General features: G+C 39.7%; 2 protein-coding genes across 3 annotated transcripts; both read right to left on the reverse strand.

Annotated features, from left to right (window-relative positions):
• Positions 1-527: 527 nt before the first annotated feature.
• Positions 528-6,640, reverse strand: gpr18 (G protein-coupled receptor 18). 2 transcript variants are annotated; one of them, XM_037789608.1, is made up of 3 exons: positions 6,471-6,640; positions 5,744-5,782; positions 528-5,007 (listed from the first exon to the last, which is right to left on the reverse strand). In XM_037789608.1, exon 3 carries the CDS (start codon positions 4,998-5,000, stop codon positions 3,984-3,986), a length of 1,017 nt encoding a protein of 338 aa, XP_037645536.1. In that variant the 5' UTR covers positions 5,001-5,007; positions 5,744-5,782; positions 6,471-6,640; the 3' UTR covers positions 528-3,983. The 2 variants fall into 2 exon arrangements, with proteins under 2 accessions (XP_037645536.1, XP_037645537.1); XM_037789609.1 differs by having other exon boundaries at positions 5,744-5,796; positions 6,490-6,638.
• A 6,347-nt stretch (positions 6,641-12,987) lies between these two features.
• Positions 12,988-18,607, reverse strand: gpr183a (G protein-coupled receptor 183a). The gene is made up of 2 exons (XM_037790737.1): positions 18,264-18,607; positions 12,988-15,519 (listed from the first exon to the last, which is right to left on the reverse strand). Exon 2 carries the CDS (start codon positions 15,494-15,496, stop codon positions 14,351-14,353), a length of 1,146 nt encoding a protein of 381 aa, XP_037646665.1. The 5' UTR covers positions 15,497-15,519; positions 18,264-18,607; the 3' UTR covers positions 12,988-14,350.

Below are 18,607 nucleotides of genomic sequence, written 5' to 3' on the forward strand. Positions count from 1 at the left end.
ATGTATCCATTCATTTTAGCTAACTGATTAGACTTTGCTTGCGAACATTGCATTATCAATGGCAACACATTGGCAACACTGCATGTGATTATCATAAAGCGGGCATGTCTGTAAAGGGGAGACTCATGGGTACCCATAGAACACATTTTCATTCACATATCTTGAGGTCAGAGGTCAAGGGACCCCTTTGAAAATGGGAAAGACAGATTTTCCTCACTGAAATTTAGCATTTGGAGTGTTATTTAACCTCTTTCTTGACAAGCAAGTATGACATGGTTGGTTCCAATGGATTCCTTAGGTTTTCTATGATGCCAGTATTTTCACTCTAGCTTTAAACCTCCGAAAGATCGATTTTTTTCTACTTTTTCAAAATAATGGAGCTATTCAGCAGTCTTTACACATAGCGTCTGCCGAATGCAGAAGTGCCCCTCATATTTCCTTTTTCGTAGTCAGAGGTGTCATTTCTCTGAAATCTGTTTCAACATTCAACATAGCAAGGAACAAAAAAGAACATGCGAGACACAAACTCTTGAGAAACACTTTTAATCACGCTAAAGATAAGTAGTCCAACAAAGCACTATTTAGAAAAACAAATACAGCAACACTGTCTCTGATCATCATTTGATAGTGTGCTGACACGCAACCTCTATTAAGCTGTCTTCAAATATGCAAAAATGATATGATTTTACAATGATTACATATTCACTTCCCCAGCTGGCTGGCTCCAAGCGTCTCCATTTGTCATCGACTATTGTGTCCAATTATATGATTAGCTTTGAACACTCCAGCACTTCGAGAGCTCTCGTGTGTTCTGCCGCGCAGAGTGATTCACAAACAAAGTCATTACAACATGTATTCACACATATCAAATAACAAAACAGATGGCCACTGCGCTCGCCGCCTGATTTGTTTTCCACACGAGTGGTAGGAAAAAAAAAAGAAAAAAAGTATTTTGTGTGAGCTGTGTTTAATGCTGACTGTTTTTATTCCCAAAGAAGAGCAGCTGGCTGTCGCGCTGTTAGATCAGCTCCTATGAAAGACAATCTTGTTTTCATTAATTTCTCTACAACAAAGGCACTTGTTGGGAAGATTTAGAATTACAGCGGGTAAAGCTTCCGGATAATTCATCACAGGGACTTGACAGGAAACTTAATTGTTTTAAATGCCAGTTGCTGTGAGCAGCGTGGCTGGTTTTTCTTTGATGTCTAACAGGTGGGACAGATAGACGACCCTCTGATGTTTCATTTGACCTTTGACCTCTTGGTTATAAATCCACTTGTAGTCCAGCGGCCAATAAACCCATCATCATGTGATGAACTGCAGTTCCCAGAATTCCATGTGAGATGAAAATCTTGTAGTCTGCCTCCTCTTATTAAATACTGTGTAAATCTAGCTCGTCTATATCCCACCGTCTGGCCACTTCTTGACCCATGAACACTGTACGAACCAACCAAGAACCACATGGACTCCCAGTGTCGTTTATCCTTTTACCACCATATTACATCAACGTATCTCTGTGAGAATTTAACTGGGCTTACTTACTTTAAGATGTGAAAAAAACATTAAAGGTGCTAAATGCGAGATTGGGGGCATTTCTATTGCCTCCGCACGGCTCTCAACATGGCGACGGCTGAGCTGGTGGCTTGTAGCTAAAATTGCTAACAGCGAAAACAACGGCTACAGTGCTGACAGAGCTAACAGTATTATTTCAGCTGTGAGCCAGCCAGTGGGGCACGCTCACATGCACTAACATGCACTAAAAGTCAGCCCGTTCTAATTCCCAGGGCGTTAAATATCGAGGCTTTGTCGTGACCGTCGGCGTTCGGTACCGCCACACACGGAACCATTTAGCGCTGGTACGAGACGCACCGGGAGTTCCATTAACTATAATGTAAACGCATCCGCTGCAACAGTAAGCGCCCCGAGAAAGTACGCGGGGAGTTTGGTGACGTAGTTTAAAAAGCGAAAAGACACCCACCAGACGGGCGGGAGGGGAGTTGGATGGGTCCAACAAACACAAGGCTTTCATCCAGGAGGCCGCTGTTTGTGTCCTGTGCGTCACGTTATATATCAGCTGTTCCGTGTTCACAACGTTCAGTGTCTTCTTCACTGTACAAACGTAGCAGTTTTAAGCCCAACCATGTAGTTCTTTCCTAAACCTAACCATAGTTGTTTTGTACCTAATCCTAAAGTGACGCCAAGGGTAACTATAGTGGTTTTGATGCCGAAAATAAAATGACAGTATGCAGCACTAGGTGACGAGTTAGGAGGAGAAGAAACTCAAATTACAACACCCACAGAGGGAGAGCAACTTCATTCTCTGCTCAGGTAGACATTACTCTATATCTTTACATAGCAAATAGTTGTTTGCTTCTATATTAATGTCCTGGATATCGTATAGCGCACCTTTAATATAACCCGGATCTGAATTGCAGAGTACAACGCATTGCATTTAGTTTTTGCAATTGATCAGCCATACGATAACCATTCGGAAAATTGGTGCATGTGGTTACACCACAGGGCGCCTTAGCTGTCTAATTGCATGAGACACTACATAGTTACTCAGCTACACTGACTCACTGTCTAATCCAGTTAAGACTGTGTGTAGGTGTGACAGACACACTAACTCGATTATTTTAACAGTTGGCAACACCAAATCAATTCTTAGCTCGCCTGATGTTTGTGCAGGACACCTATCAAAACCGCTCCTTCATTTAAATTAAACAGTCTCTTCATTTTAGATGGGACTGTCACACATTCAGTACCTTCTAACGCATCACTTGTCTCGTCCATTTGAGGAATAACTCCGGGATAAATTGCAGGATCTTGCATCGTGCTGCTTTAGACCTGACATTAAAGTCTCTCCCTGTGCAGAAAAAAAAGGTTTTTCTCTTTTAAGGTTAAGGTTGCTTTAAATCTAGTAAATAGCCTCGCTGACATCTCTTAAAGGACGTTACTGTAAATGCACTTTCAAGTGGCTGAATCATTTAACATCTAATCAATACGATTCACATTGCGCCATAAACACACTCTTGTCTGACTCCTGGTTGGGGAAGCTGTTACGACTGTAGTTAACAACTTCTCTGTGATGAGGTGGAATGGTTATTTCAAGGATCAAAATGCAAATATTAGCTTTTTTAAAAACCATTTCTAATGTAATAAAATGCAGAAACACAAAAAAGTATAGAGAACTCTAAAGCAGAGAATCAAAAATGTTGCACCATCCACTTTAAAAGTAAAGAAAAGCACCGTTCTGTGTTGCTCTGGCAGGTAGATGGGGTCTAGCTGTGCCATGCTGCCATCACCTGGTAGACAAGTTAACAGCAACGTTAAAAGGATGATTGTGGTGTGTGTGTCAATATTAAGTCTTGTATCAAGCGGTCGGGCTTAAACATAGACTTCACAAATATGACACTCAAGCATATGCATGACATCACGCAGCTTATATTTAAGCCATGATGCAGGACTGAGGTGCTACAGAGGCGAAGTTGCAAATATGGTGCAGCGAACAAACGAAAGCAGCAACCTTTTAAGAGCCCACTATCATTTCCTGTTGGTTCCCCCCACACCCGCCCCCACGCGGAGACAGTCAGGCCCTTTATAGGTCTTGGTTGACACGGCTGATAACAAAAGCAAACACTGCGATACTGTGGGCTGTGTTCTTAATAATCATGAGTTTTATTTTCGCCTGCATGCGTTACACCTGAGCCACAGATACTCTCGCTTTGTCTGACAGAGCAAAGATGCACAAAAAACATCTCAAGTCTCATGGGTGAGTCAATCAGCTCCGAACACAGATGTTTTTCGCCACAACAGCAGCACTCCCATACTGTGAGTGTAAATTACACCTAGGAAATTAATTGCAAAGTTTTGATCCTTTTGATAATGAACCATGTACACAGCGAAGCATTCAGTGTTACATTGTGCCAAAGCGTGCACATGTACAGTCTGTATCAGTTTGATGTGAAAGTTTGATGGTGGTTTCATATCATCTGGGTCAGGTTACTCATTGATCGGGTGCTGCCAGTGTGCGTGTGCCTGCTCTTCCGTCTCACACTTCGCAGGTAGTTCCTATACAAGATCACGCTGATCACCCTGTCCTGGAACTGCTTGGAGACGATGTAGAACAGAATGATATCTAACACTGTGCTCAGGTTCATCAGGAACGTGGTGAAGACCGCCCACGTGCTGAACCCCCCGTCTTTGCCCGTCCCCACCAAACGGAGCACTAAACACACGTGGAATGGCACGAAACACACCAACATCTGGACAATCAGCGTGATGATGATCCGGATGGACTTCTGCTTCACTTTGGGTTTGAGCTTAGAGGTGCGGCCGTGGATCAGATTATCCACGATGACGATATAGCAGCCTATCATTATGCATATGGGCACCAGGAAGAAGAAGATGAGTCGCACAAAGTTGACCGGGTTGTCGTTGCGCATGTAGATGATGTCTTGCATCTTGATGCAGGTGGTGAAGTTGGAGATGCGATCGGGATCTTCCTCGGAGAAGAGCAGGGGTACGGTGCTGCCCAGGGTCATCAACCACACGCCGAAACTCCCCACCATGGCCTTTGGGACGTTCCTCAGCTCTTTGCTGTGTTTGGGCTGGACGATGGCCATGTAGCGATCGGCACTGATGAGAGCGAACAGCCACAGAGCCATGCAGGGGTAGAAGATGGTGAGAGCTGCGCTGATTCGGCAGAAAATGTCCCCGAAGGGCCAGTAGTCCAGGTGGTGGTACACCATCCTGAAGGGAAGCAGCAGGATGAAGGTGAGGTCCACCACCGCCACGTTTATCATGTAGACGGTGACGGAGTTCTTCTTCTTGGTGGTGAGAGAAAACACCCACAAGGCAGTGATGTTGACGATGACTCCTATGACGAAGACGAAGCAGTAGAAGATCAGGCCCGCAATGCGGTACTCCACCGGCCCCTGCTCCAGCCGAACGTCACCAGACTCCACAGACATGTTGGAGAAGTTTAGATCCAGCCTCATTCTGAAACTTAGAAGCAAGATGTTGGTGTTTAGTTCCATTTAGCAATTCCTTTATCATCATTTTTTTTGCTCTTTATAGCCCATTTGTTTTCATGATTGGAGTTGAAGTCCTGTTAATTTACTTATGTTGAAAGGTCATGTGCTTCTAGCAAAGTCTTAATGGGGAAAAAGTGATATTTGGGCCATATATGGTGTGTCTACATACAATGAGTATGAAATTGATTAAATCTAAGAAGGGTAGTTCCAGAGGAGAACTTTGCGTTTTGAGTCCTAAACAAGTCATAATGCGCTCAACCCACACGTTTTGCATACTGCAATTTGTCTTTTGTTGATCACCACATAGTTTTTGTTAATTTTGTCCAACTGGCGCTCAGTAATGTAACATTAGTTCTTCATAGTTTTCTCCTGCAACTTGAGTGGATGCTGTCGGATTGGTTCAAACAAAGTGGATCTGGGGAATTAAGTGTCGACTTAGTGAGTGAATGGCATCAATGTTAGTTGATTCAGGAAATGAAGGGAAATGAATTGATTCGTGGCACACTTTTTAAATGACATACTTTCGTCAAGTCAAGTCTAAAGTCATGTGATTCGAGTCCACACCTTTGGATATAATTCATTATCAGCTACTAAAATAACACCGAAAAGGTAAAGATTTGTTTACTAATTACAAGTTTCACCAACATAATCTGTTATATTTCAAGTTCTAAATGATCCGAGGAGCAAGACCAAGTACTGCGACTTACCTTTGAACATAATGTAGAAGTTGTCCCTCACGAGTCCAACTTGAGTTTGAAGTCTAAGAAAAACAACAGAGAACATGATAAAACTACATATAAGTGTGATTTTCCTTTCAGCTAAAAGTAAAGTAAAAAAGTTCTGTGTTTGCGAGAAAAATAAAATGTGTGAAACAATTAGTTCTCCGGAAGAAACACTGGGGGTGAATAAGCCAGAGGCCACTTCTATATATGAACACGTACATATCTGTGTTTTGCAGAACCTGCTGCTCGATAATTTGAATACTTATTTTTAAAAGCAGTGCAGCTGCATTGTGAAAGACAGAGGAAGAGAAACAGAGAGTGCCTGTTGAGATGTGTCATTAATTAAAAAGTGCACAAACAAGCCAACAAATAGCGAATAAATATGCGTGTACACATTTCACTGTAATCTGCGGTGAGGGTGACGATAAAGTGGAAGTGAGATCTGTATCTCTGAGAAGTTGATGGTTTGTCTTGATAAGAAATCATGTGACTTCTTTTCCGTTGAACTGTCTAGTCTATGCGAATTGTGGGCGATCATTTAAAATCAGAAAACCAATGAATGTAAAGCTACCGAATAATCAAATAAGTCAAGTTTGTTCAGGAACTCAGCACCAAAACCCAAACGCAGCGTGTGACTATAAAACATGTCTGCCAAAATGACTTCTTCCCGTCCACACGAAAGGTCAAACAGATCAGGTAGCCTTGCCTGAACAACAAAAAACTGCACTTACCACAGAAATCACACAAACATCTTGACAAGCTCGCACCAACAGGTTTATGAAGCGGCACGGCGATTTATCAGAGCACTCAGCCAAAACAGGGAAGTGAATGCTTTCTCAAAGGGTAATGTGATGGAAATGGTGGCGAGGCTGAACCCAGCGTAAAGCCCCCCCACCACTTCCTGTCTGCGCTGTAGTTTCTAGCACTTTAGATTCCTTTACAGTATCTACGTAGTTGGAACACAAAGGGGGCTACAGCTTTTCCACAGTCTGCAATTACACCCCCTTAAAGAAAATGATGTGCCATTAGAAGTGGGAGTGTGTTTGGCAGGCAGAGAGATGGCAGATTTAGGGCGAGTTATTGATTGGAAAAGTGGGGTCTGTCACAGCACATTAGTTCTCAGGGGAGTAATCCACAGCAGGTTGCTGTGAGAAGCATCTGCTGCTGGAGAGAAGTAATTAAAAACAGGATGTTGAGGCAGTTGCCATATAAACAGGAAATAAGACGGTGGTAATAGACACTTCACGCTGATGCTGTGAGATGGTTTTACACCACGTCGACTTAATGGATGCAAAGCGCATACCTCAGGTGAAAAGCTCAAGGTCAGCCCGGACCTGGATTGAATACAGATTAATGTGTGTGATTAATGCGTGTGTAACAACTATGAATTAGGACATTTGGCTCAGACAACGTTGTGCAATCAAAACTTCTTCCCCTGCTCTCCTAACTGGTGCTTTCCAAGCCGGTTATAGATCTTGTGAAATTGAGAGCAAATCTTCCCACAACTTACAGCGTTTCCTCCTTTGTGCTGTCTGACTGCTCCCCACTGTCTGTAAAAGGTTACATCTATTTATCACATATTTTTATTTCTTTCCATACATTATTTTTTTTATCACAATGTTTATATGGAAGCTGCTCATTCAGTCTAATTCTAATTCCCGGTAAATAACTATCTATCGGCTTGTCCTCTGGATGTGTCTTAAAAAATCTCACACCAGATGGCTCTTTGTGTTCATTGCAATATGTTGTTATGACAACAGTCTGTGTGATGTTTTCCTCTCTTTGATACTTGTCATGTGGTTGCCTCCTCCACGCCGTAATAAATCATAGGTCTTTATTATTATTATTATTCACCTGTATAATATATATATAATAGAAGTGCATTTATACATGACAGGTATCTATCTTCTGTCTTTTTGTACTTCCCTTAAATCATTTTATTTGATACTCTGCCATTCTTGTTTATCAAACAAACAAAGATGAATTGATAGCCTTGTTACGCCTGTCAATATGTAGATCTGGTATAAGTGTGCCTGTGAAAAGCCCATTTAACTTCCTTTACGTCGCCTCTTTACCCTGTTTCACACTGTCCTCTAGAGGCAGAAAATAATCACTACAGAGGTTGTCAGAGGTTCAGGCAGCAGTCAGTGTCTAATCATTGTCTTGAATAATCCATTTCTCATGTGCAAGTAAGACTGTAGACTGAATAAAGTAATGGTTTAACAGTAGCAATTAATGCAGAAGGTGACTTAAAGCAGCACTGGGTAGAATTGGAGCAAATATGATTAAAAAAAGATATTTTTATAAAACGGTCACTATATCCTGACAGTGGTGCATGAGACAGGCAATCTGAAAATCATGTTCCTCTGTGTCCTAATTTTTTAACATTTCACAGACCGGAGGAAAACAACCAATCAGAGCTGAGTTGGAGCCTTGCCGTTTCTGAGCAGCTGTCAATCACTTGCGAACTCCGATCAAACAGTCAAACTAGGCAGCGCTGATCAAATATGAATCAATATTCTGTTACTGTAATGCCTATTTCTCACCTCAAATGTTTTCAGAAACATTTTGCTGTGTACTGTTAAGCTGTAAAATGAGAAAGTTTGTGACCTGGGAACCATGTTGAGATCAGTTGAGGAAATACCAAGCACCTTCCACCCGCTGGAGCACAGCCAATAGGAACGCTGATTAGGAACGCTCTCTCTGAAATTACCTGTGATTTTTTAAAGCCTGAAAACAGAGCCATGAGGAGGTGAGGAGTAGTAAGAAAAACTGATTTTTGTACGGACTTTAAGTCAAAAGAAATGCTGAAAGAATTATTCGTCTCAGACCTGCAGAACTCTGAGCTCATCTTCCATGTTTCAGATGTATAGATACATTGCGTTAAATTCTCTGATGCTTGCAGCCCATCCCTGTAAAACAAGCACTTTCCTTTAATCCCCAAAAGAAATCAGGCGATAGAAGAAAAGGGAGCGATGAAGCAGATGGCAATTATATGTGTGAAATACAGTGTTCATTGCAATACAAGTGGCCAGACTATCAGCAAGGGACATATTTCAGTAAAATAAAATGGGGAAAAAAATGTATCATAAAGCGTATGAAGAGGTCAAGATGCAAATAAACATCTAATAATAGTAGTGTAGTGGGTTATGCTTCATTGCCATGATTAGTACATCTTAGTTTACCGCGATAATTTCCCTGAAACAGAGAGAGATCAAAGGTTTAAAAGTGTGCTTTGAGGAAATATTTCTTTTGTCATGGACCAGACCTGTAGAAAAATAGTACTTTAGCATTCATATGGCATTGTTATAATCACTCTGTAATTTTCCTGAAAGTGCTTCAACTAATGATTACTTCCAGTAATGACTTAATGCATAAAAAAACATGAATGTAGTACATGTAGTACTTCCTGAACTATCAGGAATGTACAATAATTAATAGTATGCCATGCATGAGTTAATGCAAGAACAGTATGTTAATTAATGCAACAACTAATGGAACTCAATTATCATGATTTCTGAGTTATTAATGATGTTCAAGTCTTCTTCTCACAGTAGGTAAGTCTGCAGTCACAGCATTGCACATGTTGAATTTCAAGTCTTTTAATCATGATTAACTAAGCATTACTTTATCATGAGTGCACATTCAGCCTGTTGCAGCTGCTCCAGCTCGTTCTCTTATCTTTCACAACTTTTAGCTTTCTTCTCTATCTCCCCAATTTCCGCCCCCGCGATCGCTAAAGTATTTCTGATTCTGATTCATGAATTCATGTTTGTGGCCCGTCATATAAAGTGTTGGCCCAGTCCCTCTTTAACACTGATAAGTAATATATGATTAATGGTGGTGTAATACTAATGAATCAATCATCTTTGTGACCCCATCTATGTGTGCAGGAATTGACTTCTCAGCCTGGGCAGGAAGGCCCGCCCAAAGCTAGTTGATTGACAGCTTGGCCCCTTTAAGAAATAGGAAAAACACTGCGGAAAATAATAGGGAAAAGTAAAGGGATAAAAAAATAATAAATGACATAACATTACAATAAATAAATAGATACAGAAAAAGGGAGCATTGTATATGCAATAAATACATAAATAAATAAATAAATAAATACATTTAAAAATATATAAATTAATATACAGTATACTGAAATAAATTAACAAATTGATGTGAAAATAAATTAAAATGCTTATAATTATTCTTTTAAATTGTGTTATCTGTCTCTGTATTTCCACATGTATTTATTCTTTTATTTATTCCTCTTTATATTTCCACATTTATTTTCTTATTCTTTTACATATGTATTCTTTTTTACAGCACTCCTATGACTCCATACAACAAATTAATAATATAAACATGGTATTTGTGATATGTGTGCCAGTTTTTTTTTCTTAAGAAAGTAATGCCACCTAGGGGTGAAAGGTCGGCAGAAGGAATAAAAGAGCAAATAGGCTTGTTGCTCCCCCCTGCTGCCCAATCAATAGAATCAGGTGCAGGCGGTAACCTAGTAGTAGGCCTACTGGCATAGAGTACTAGTACTACTACGATGTGTAAGAAACAAATATAGGCCCAAAGAAAAAAGTTTTAGAGACTAGAATATGATTTGAGTTGTGCTTCTATTTTGATTTAATTTTGCTTGTAAAGGCCTGTTTTGGAGGAGCCACAACAAGATCAACAAATGTGAGTACCTGCAAGTATGAACTTCATAGTGACTAATTGTAGGAAAAAAAAGTAATGACGGTGTGATTAACTATTGGACAGTGTATGCAATTAGCATATACTGTATCCTGTGTCTTTCCAAGGAAATGTTATTGCTCTCTTATGTGACACGTTATGTGAACCTTTTAATTTGCTGGCTTTGACATATCAATTTAAAGTTTGTAAATATTATAAATGGGTTATCTTAAATGGTCTGTGAGCTTTAAGCTAATACCATGTGATACAAACAACTTTTATTTTCCTAACTAATATTGACAGTTTAAATGGAATCCAAAATATTTATCTAATTTGCTTTGTATTTTTTTACTTTATTTGAGAGGTCACAAAGATGTATAATATACCACAATTAATCATATGTATGTAAAGTTTGACTGGTCAGTTTTTTTGGCCTGTCCCTTTTACGGCAGACTGTCCTATGAAGAAGACATGAACATCATTAAGAACTCAGAAATCATGATGATTGAGATACTTTAGTTGTTGCATTAATGAACTTATCTTGCATTAACTCATGCATGACATACTATTAATGCTTGAACATTCCTGATAGTTCAGGAAGTTATACATTAATTAATTAATTAATTAATTAATGCTTTTTCATGCATTAAGTCATGCCTGAATTCATGATAATTCATGTACCCTTACCATAATTTGTTACAGATTAAGCTGCTAATTATTTTTGGATTATCCAGCCAGATAATTTTTGATTAATCAATGAATAATTTAGTCTATAAAATGTCTATTTTTGCTTAAAATTACTTTGATTAATGTTTATCAAGAAAGTTAATAGTACTGTGGTTTTACAGTACCATTGTGCTCATGCTTGTCAACATTGTTTATAAATAATTATTTGTTCTTAATTGACTTGCCTGGTTAAATAAAGGTTTAATAAATTTAAAAAAAATTTTCCACTAATGCCACATCAACAGTTCCTAGAATTGAAGACTTCAATTAATTTTGGATAATAACCCTCTTGTTGTGAGATAGTTATATAACAAAACATACAATAAACATTGGAAAAAATAACTTCCATTGATAAGTTCAAACGTTGACGAGCAGGAAGTACTAAACTTTATGTTGTTGAGTGTACACACCCGTTTAGCACTGTGGTTTTGTTGGAGCCCCGACAGTGGCTTCGCTGGCTGATGAACTTTACTGTCAACATGATGAAATTGCTGAACTATTCACCTGCGTCTTGTTTCCGTGCCATCTGTTGTTGAGGCTGCCCGGATGTACGAGTGTGTGTGTTTCTATTTTGCTTGCTGTTCTTCCCTTATGCTTTTCAAAGTGTTTGCAGCAAAGATGCAACAAAGTAATATTTGCTGACATCAGCTTTGTAAATAAATAAATAAATAAATGACGGTCCGTTGTTATTTCGTCTCTCAGACAAACCAACCAACCCTATCATAATGAATGTAGGCGTAGGTATTTCATTTAGCACCTATGTAGGAACCCATAAGAGCTCAATGTTTAAAAAAAGCTAAGGGCCTAGAGAGTATAGGCTGTGTGATTTGCATATGCTGTCAAAGCTCAGTGACAGTGCAGGAAACAGTGTGGCCTTCATGTGCATATAAGTGTAAAATAATGTTGTGAGGTGTTGAAAAGATTTCAACACATCAGGCTTCTTGTGCTAGAGATCGGTTTGCACTTTGCTGCAGATCAACCGGAACCACATGCTTTCGCTAACCCCAAACCAACCGTTTTAGCTGCTTAACCTAAACCATAGCTGTGTGCCATAACCATGATTGAGCCATTAACCTTAACCACACCTTAACCATGCTGTAGTTGCATACTATTGTAGAGAGAAATAAGCAATTCATTTTACAAGATGTTGGCAGAAACATCCACTATCAAGGTTTTCTGCATTTATTATGTATTTAATTTGGACCAATAGTCTGTATTTATTAAAGTTATACATGTAAGCTATAATATAGTACATTTTTAAAGGGGAACACCACCTAAATTAAGAATTTGTTATTTCCATGGCCTAGGAAAGTTCAAACAGTATTTGTGAACATGAGCTCCTCTCTCTCTCAAAGCCAGAAACCAGAGAAGTAAGTCTCAAACTTGTGATGTCATAGGGTATAAAGTCAGCTCCATAGACGATGAATGGGAGACTGATTTTGTGGACCTACAGAATGTTTGTTTTCTTTTTTTATACACAAATGAGCTTTACTCTATTGTTGTGTTCTCAGTTGTGAAACATAAAATGTCCCCATATACTCAGAACATTACCCTGTGTGCTCTCAATATCATCTAGAACATCTCTCCCTATTCATTGTCTATGGAGCAGTTCCACACTTTATACCCTGTGACATCACAAGTTTTTGTTTTAGCACTCTAGTTTTTGGATTTGGGAGAGAGTTGTTCATGTTTACTAATATTTTGTGGACTGTCTCAGACCATAGGAATGACATGTATGAATTTCAAAAATGGGCGTAGTGCCCCTTTAACTACAGCTGCCAGGTTTCAAAAATGTACTTGGATGGATCTAAACAACGCTGGATTTCAACAAATTCTTTGCAAATGTTTAATGAGGAATGAAATGCACTCATCACATTTGTTAGACCTGAAGGATACACACATTGCATTATGCACTTAATGTAAACATAACTTCTGTATGTTCACAAGAAAACTCCACAGGGCCCCTTTAAATTAAATGAAATCATAGACCACACCCACTTTTATCACAAGGAAATGAATGTTAAGACAGACAAATATTTGGTGCTTTTCCAGCCAATTGAGATTAATTCAGTTGGCAGGCAGTTGAAATAATGAATGTACACTTTCCTGAGATATTACAACTACTCAACTGAAACTTGAAGCAAAAAACCTTAGATTGTGAGTCTGACTTCATGTTTTTGTGTCTAAGTGACACAACTAACAATTTCTGAAATTGGTCCAGTATTGAGGGCTAACACTATAACCAGCGCTGTGAAATAAGCTGCGAGGGCAAGTAAGCAGCGTCAATGTAACGTTGCGTTCAAAAGAAAGTGTTCTTTTTTTAGCCACTGACAGGTTCAGATTGTTATTATAAGTGTCTGACAGCATTATGGAAAGGACCCTACAGAGAAATAAAACATTTTCTTGACCTTTTGCTTAATATAACAATCAGAGTCTGTCATGGCAGAAACAAGCACTTTTACTGGATGTAAATGATGGTGCCAGCTTGCCCCAATAGCACCATATTACAGCCTGTGAGCAGCTGCCGTCGACAGCTCCCCCTCAATACTGGACCAATTTCAGAAATTGTTGTCCTTATTAGTCAGTTAGACATAAAACCATGTGAAAATAGAGTCCAGGTTGAAAAATACACTGAGAATGGGATCAGAAGTGAGGTCATTGTCCGGTTGCAAATATTACGTTGTTGCTTTCAGAAATTTTTTTTCAGGTGAGCACACTGCTTCAATCTTCACACTCTGTCCATGAGCTAAGCTTTCACTACTTTTCCAGTCCGTAGAAGTTTGAATGTGGGTATGACTTTATGTCAACTCGACTGTCCACTCCCAACATGCTCTGCTTCATGCTCTTCCTCATCAGTGCTCAGTCAATGGGCAAGAGACAAGCATGCTTTATGGGAAAGTATCCTCTTGTCTTTCCTTAGCTGCAGTCATCTCCGCCTTCCTGAGAAATTCACTAATACTAATAAGAAAATATGTAAACACAGGAAGTGCTGAATGAGACCTTTTAAAAACCTTTCCTTATGTAAACAAATTTTGTCCAAAATAGCTGGATTTCTATGGATCCAGATGCTGCGTAGCTGCTAAGTGAGTCCATTTCAATGTTCAAAACAATTTGTTTGAGACGCTACTCGACAGGTCCTGATTTAAGTAGGCCCATGCGTAAAAGGTCCTTTCATCTTGTGTAATTCTTGGTGTTTCAGTTCTCTCTTTTACTCTTCCCGTTGAAACTTCTTTCTGTGAATCTCTCACTGGTTGAGCCTACAGTACTGTTGAGTGGGATCTTGTTGCCGTCTATAATGTCCTTGGAGGAGCCTTCAGGTGACGTCCTCACTGCGCTGGAGAAGGACATGCTGACCCGCAGCCTCAGCAGCTTCCACAGTTTCCTCTTGTAGCCCTTACAGGCAAAGAAGTAGATAAAAGGATCCAAACAGGAGTTGAGGTTCATCAGACACACGGTGATGTGCAGCGACACCTGAAAGGCCGTGAGATCGGCGCAGTCGGGGCTCGACACCAGTTTGCGGATCATGTACTGCAGGATGTCAATGTGATAGGGGCTGAAACAGACGACGAAGACCAGGGACACGCAGCAGATCACGCCGATGGCCTTTTGGCTCCGGCCGGACTTTTCCGTCAAATGGTTGGATTTGGCTGACAGGTGGAGTTTGGAGCACAAGACGGAGTAGCACACAAGGATGGTCAGCACAGGCACGACGTAACCAAGGAAGACGGCACCGATCAGTATAGTGGCGATGTGGTCGACCTTCTCAAAGTTGGGGTATTCCATACAGGTGATGAAGCCATCGGGTTCCTCGTTGGTCATGGGCATGCCCACGAGGGGAAGGGTCTGCGCCAGGACCAGCACCCACACGCCGACGCAAATCCAGCGCACGTTGCTGACCTTCCTGAATCTCCCGAAACGAAGAGGCAGCACCACGGCGATGAAACGGTCTACGCTGAGACAGGTCATAAAATTGACCCCTGCGTAGGTGTTGATGTAGAAGATGAGGCCCGATATCTTGCACAGCATCTCGCCCATAGGCCAGTGGAAGCCCATAGCGTAGTAGACAATCCTCACGGGCAGAGAGATGGTGAAGAGGATGTCGGAGACGACCAGGTTGAGAGAGTACAAGGTGGTGGAGTTGATCTTCTTCAGATTGGGGCGGATGACGTAGAGTGCGAGGCAGTTACCGAGCAGCCCCACCACGAACACGACGCAGTAGAAAAGAGGCATGAGCACCCTGGCGTACTCCCGGTGGGCGTATAGGGTGTCACAGGTAGTCTCATTAGAGTCATTGTTGGTGGATGGGGAGGTGAGGGTCACAGGTGCAGCGGTAGAACCCATCTTGATATTTTAGGAACCAGCGACTGCAAAAAGAGAAAAAATAAAATGTGTTAATGCTTTGGTTAAACTCAGAGGTTTCATTTCATTGTACATTTTCTTTTCTTTTTTTTCTTTCTCCTCTGATCCAAAAAACACAAAATGTGTATTTGAGGGGGAGACACCCCAGGTGAATAGGGTTAAAAATTGAACTAATAGATATCACCATGAAACTTCCCCAATTGCTTACTTACATTAAAATCAATTTTTGCCATGTTTTTAGGAATAAAATGTTATATAAATCAGGTTATCAATGATATACAGTATACTCATGGAACTGGGACGTTTGGTATATGTAAGTGCTACTGAAGTGGAGATTTCTGGCTCAGAGAAAGATATGTATTGTAAAATTCATACATTTTGCTAGACACTACAGGTGAAATGGGTAAAAAATATTATCTAAAAGATATCACCATGAAACTTCCCCAGTTGATTACTTACATTAAGACAATTATATTTTTGTATTGCAAGTTTTTTGCAAGTCAGGAATTTTGAATATCTTTTTGTATCACTCCAAGAATCAGAAAATACTGTTTTTAAGAATAAAATATTGTATTAATCAGGCGATGGATGATATTTGAACAAATTCCTCTTTAAAGACCTTCACATTATAGATAGAGATGAAACTGGAAAGTTTGGTGGATGTACGTGCGACTGAAGTGGGGAATTCTGACTCATAGTCTGAGAAAAAACTCATTTTGAGAAAACAGCCTTTAAAGATATGGATTGTAAACTCCCGTACATTTTTGCAAGACACTACAAGTGAATAGGGTAAACAATGTTAACTGATAGATATCATCAGGAAACTTCCCCAGTTGATTACTTACATTATGACAAATATTTTTGTATTCAAAGTTTTCTGTATGTATGAATATGTAAATGAGGCATTATCTAATGCTAACTTTTCTTGAATTCACAAGAAATCTACAGACGTAAATAGACAAAGTAGTAAAATAAACACCTAAATGTGTATTTTGGATGTTTTCTTTCAACTAGTCTAAAAGAAAACATGTTATGGAAGCAAAATAGCCCAAAAATCTCAAATTTGACAGGTGCATGAAAAACAATGTTTTTCCCCCTGGGTGTGTGATTTAAAGGAAACAAGATCAGATGTGGCAATTTGAAGTAAAAAAAAAAGGTGTGAAACACTGAGTCTGAGTTTCAACCTATGTTGAAATGAAACTCTTTTGTCTAGTACAGCCATGGCAAGTCTTTGCTTTCAAAAAGGAAGTAAAATAAGTAACAGTATTTGTCATTACTCATGGTGCTTACTGGCAGTTTCAGAAAGAAAATAAATTATAAAATAATGTAAAAAAACCCCAAAAAAACACTCTTACCATATAGTGAAGGCTCTCATGAAGAATTAATTAATTTACATGGATGATACGACTTTTAATTTTGATTTCTTTTACCCTCAGGTAACTAAAATGTGTTCTGGTTTCGAGCAGTTTCGGTAAACTCGGGTAAGTTAACTCTGTCCTGTCAAATAGAAATGTTTTTTGTGGTGTGCAGTGCCACCTTGTGGCTCTATTTGAGCAAAGCCCAGCAGTTGCCAAACTTCACTGTTGCCTCAGTTTCCCTCTCCAAGGCTTTGCACAACCAAGCCTTCACAAACGAAATGTTAAAGGTTGACATAAAAAAAAACTAAAAAACAAGGAACAAGTCAAATGTCATTTTCTCTGGTGTCTGACTGAAACTCTAAAACACATGACCTGTTTTTACTTATCATTGGGCAATTCGCTTGTGGTTTGACATATGAAGACATAGCTTATTATTTGGAAGTCCAAGCATAATTGATAACTCTGGGCACATTTCCATCCTGTTTACACATGAATATGACAATAGAGGATTAGGAGACACAGTAACCATCCTCCACTATTAGCCCCTTCAGCTCATACCTCATGTATTGACTCACAGGACGTAGCTGTTGTTTTTCATGCCGTTTTGTAGCTAAAAGTGACACGAAGGAAGTCTGTGAACAATAACTTGACTCTTTACTGTGATTCTGCATACAGCTGCAGCACTCTCACACTTACACTGTGAAAAAAAAAACTCCACTTTGTGTTGAGAGACGTCCTTGTCTATGAGGAAGTCAGCTTCCCCAGGGCACTCTGCTTTAGAATGGCCGTTGGAAAGTCATATTGTTGGAGCCAAAATTATTGCCCGCTCTAGCATGTGTCTATCTGCTCGAGCACATGATGCACACGTTTCCTGGCTCCTTACCACAAGTGCAGGGGTATTTGGGGCAACAAAAACCAAACATTTTCAAATGCCTTTCTTATCAAAATGAAGTTATATGCATACATTTAGCAATCTGAAACTAAAACTGTGTTTTTTATTGCAGGAATATACTTTTCACAATAACACTCGAAATGTTGTGAAAGTGGTTCGCTTCTAACTGTGGGTGTCGCAACTGTGATTGATTGCTTTCGCTCTGGTATTAATGTGTATTTTTAGCACAGAATGTCCCTCATAGAAGATTTATTTTTTCATTATCCAATATTCATTATGTTTAAGCTATAGAGGATATAGTTTGTTTCAGATGTTGGCATGTAGATATCTGACTCTGGAAAACAATTCAACATTTTCTCACAAAATAAATCCATTACAAGCCAAAGTGACACAATTATATGTATTATCCACATTACATTTCACTCACAATGTCTTATCTATATGTCACCACAAATGATTCAACCTGATCCTAAAAATACAGTTTGGAAAAGAAACTTACCTCACCGATGAAATACTTTTCCGTCCGATTTGCTGAAGTCACATTCATCCAGAAGACGTGAAACTTCTTGTGCAAAGGTTATCTAAATTATAAGGGCTGTCCTGACAGCACTACAAACACTCTGTCCGTCCTGAATGTGAGCAGCATGACATACAGAAATCAAGATCCGTATCTGCTGCCAGTAACCATAGTGACAAAATATCCTGTTGTAGCTCTCGCTCTCTTTCTCTCTCTCTCTCTCTGTCTGTCTATGCCAGTGTGTGCACGTGTCTCTCTACCTCTCTCTCACATTTGCTAAACCTTTCTGTCTCATCACACACTTTTGAAACACCTATTGCACCCAA

The sequence above is a fragment of the Sebastes umbrosus genome, chromosome 13 (assembly GCF_015220745.1).
Source record: "Sebastes umbrosus isolate fSebUmb1 chromosome 13, fSebUmb1.pri, whole genome shotgun sequence".
In the NCBI taxonomy this organism is placed as follows: domain Eukaryota; kingdom Metazoa; phylum Chordata; class Actinopteri; order Perciformes; family Sebastidae; genus Sebastes; species Sebastes umbrosus.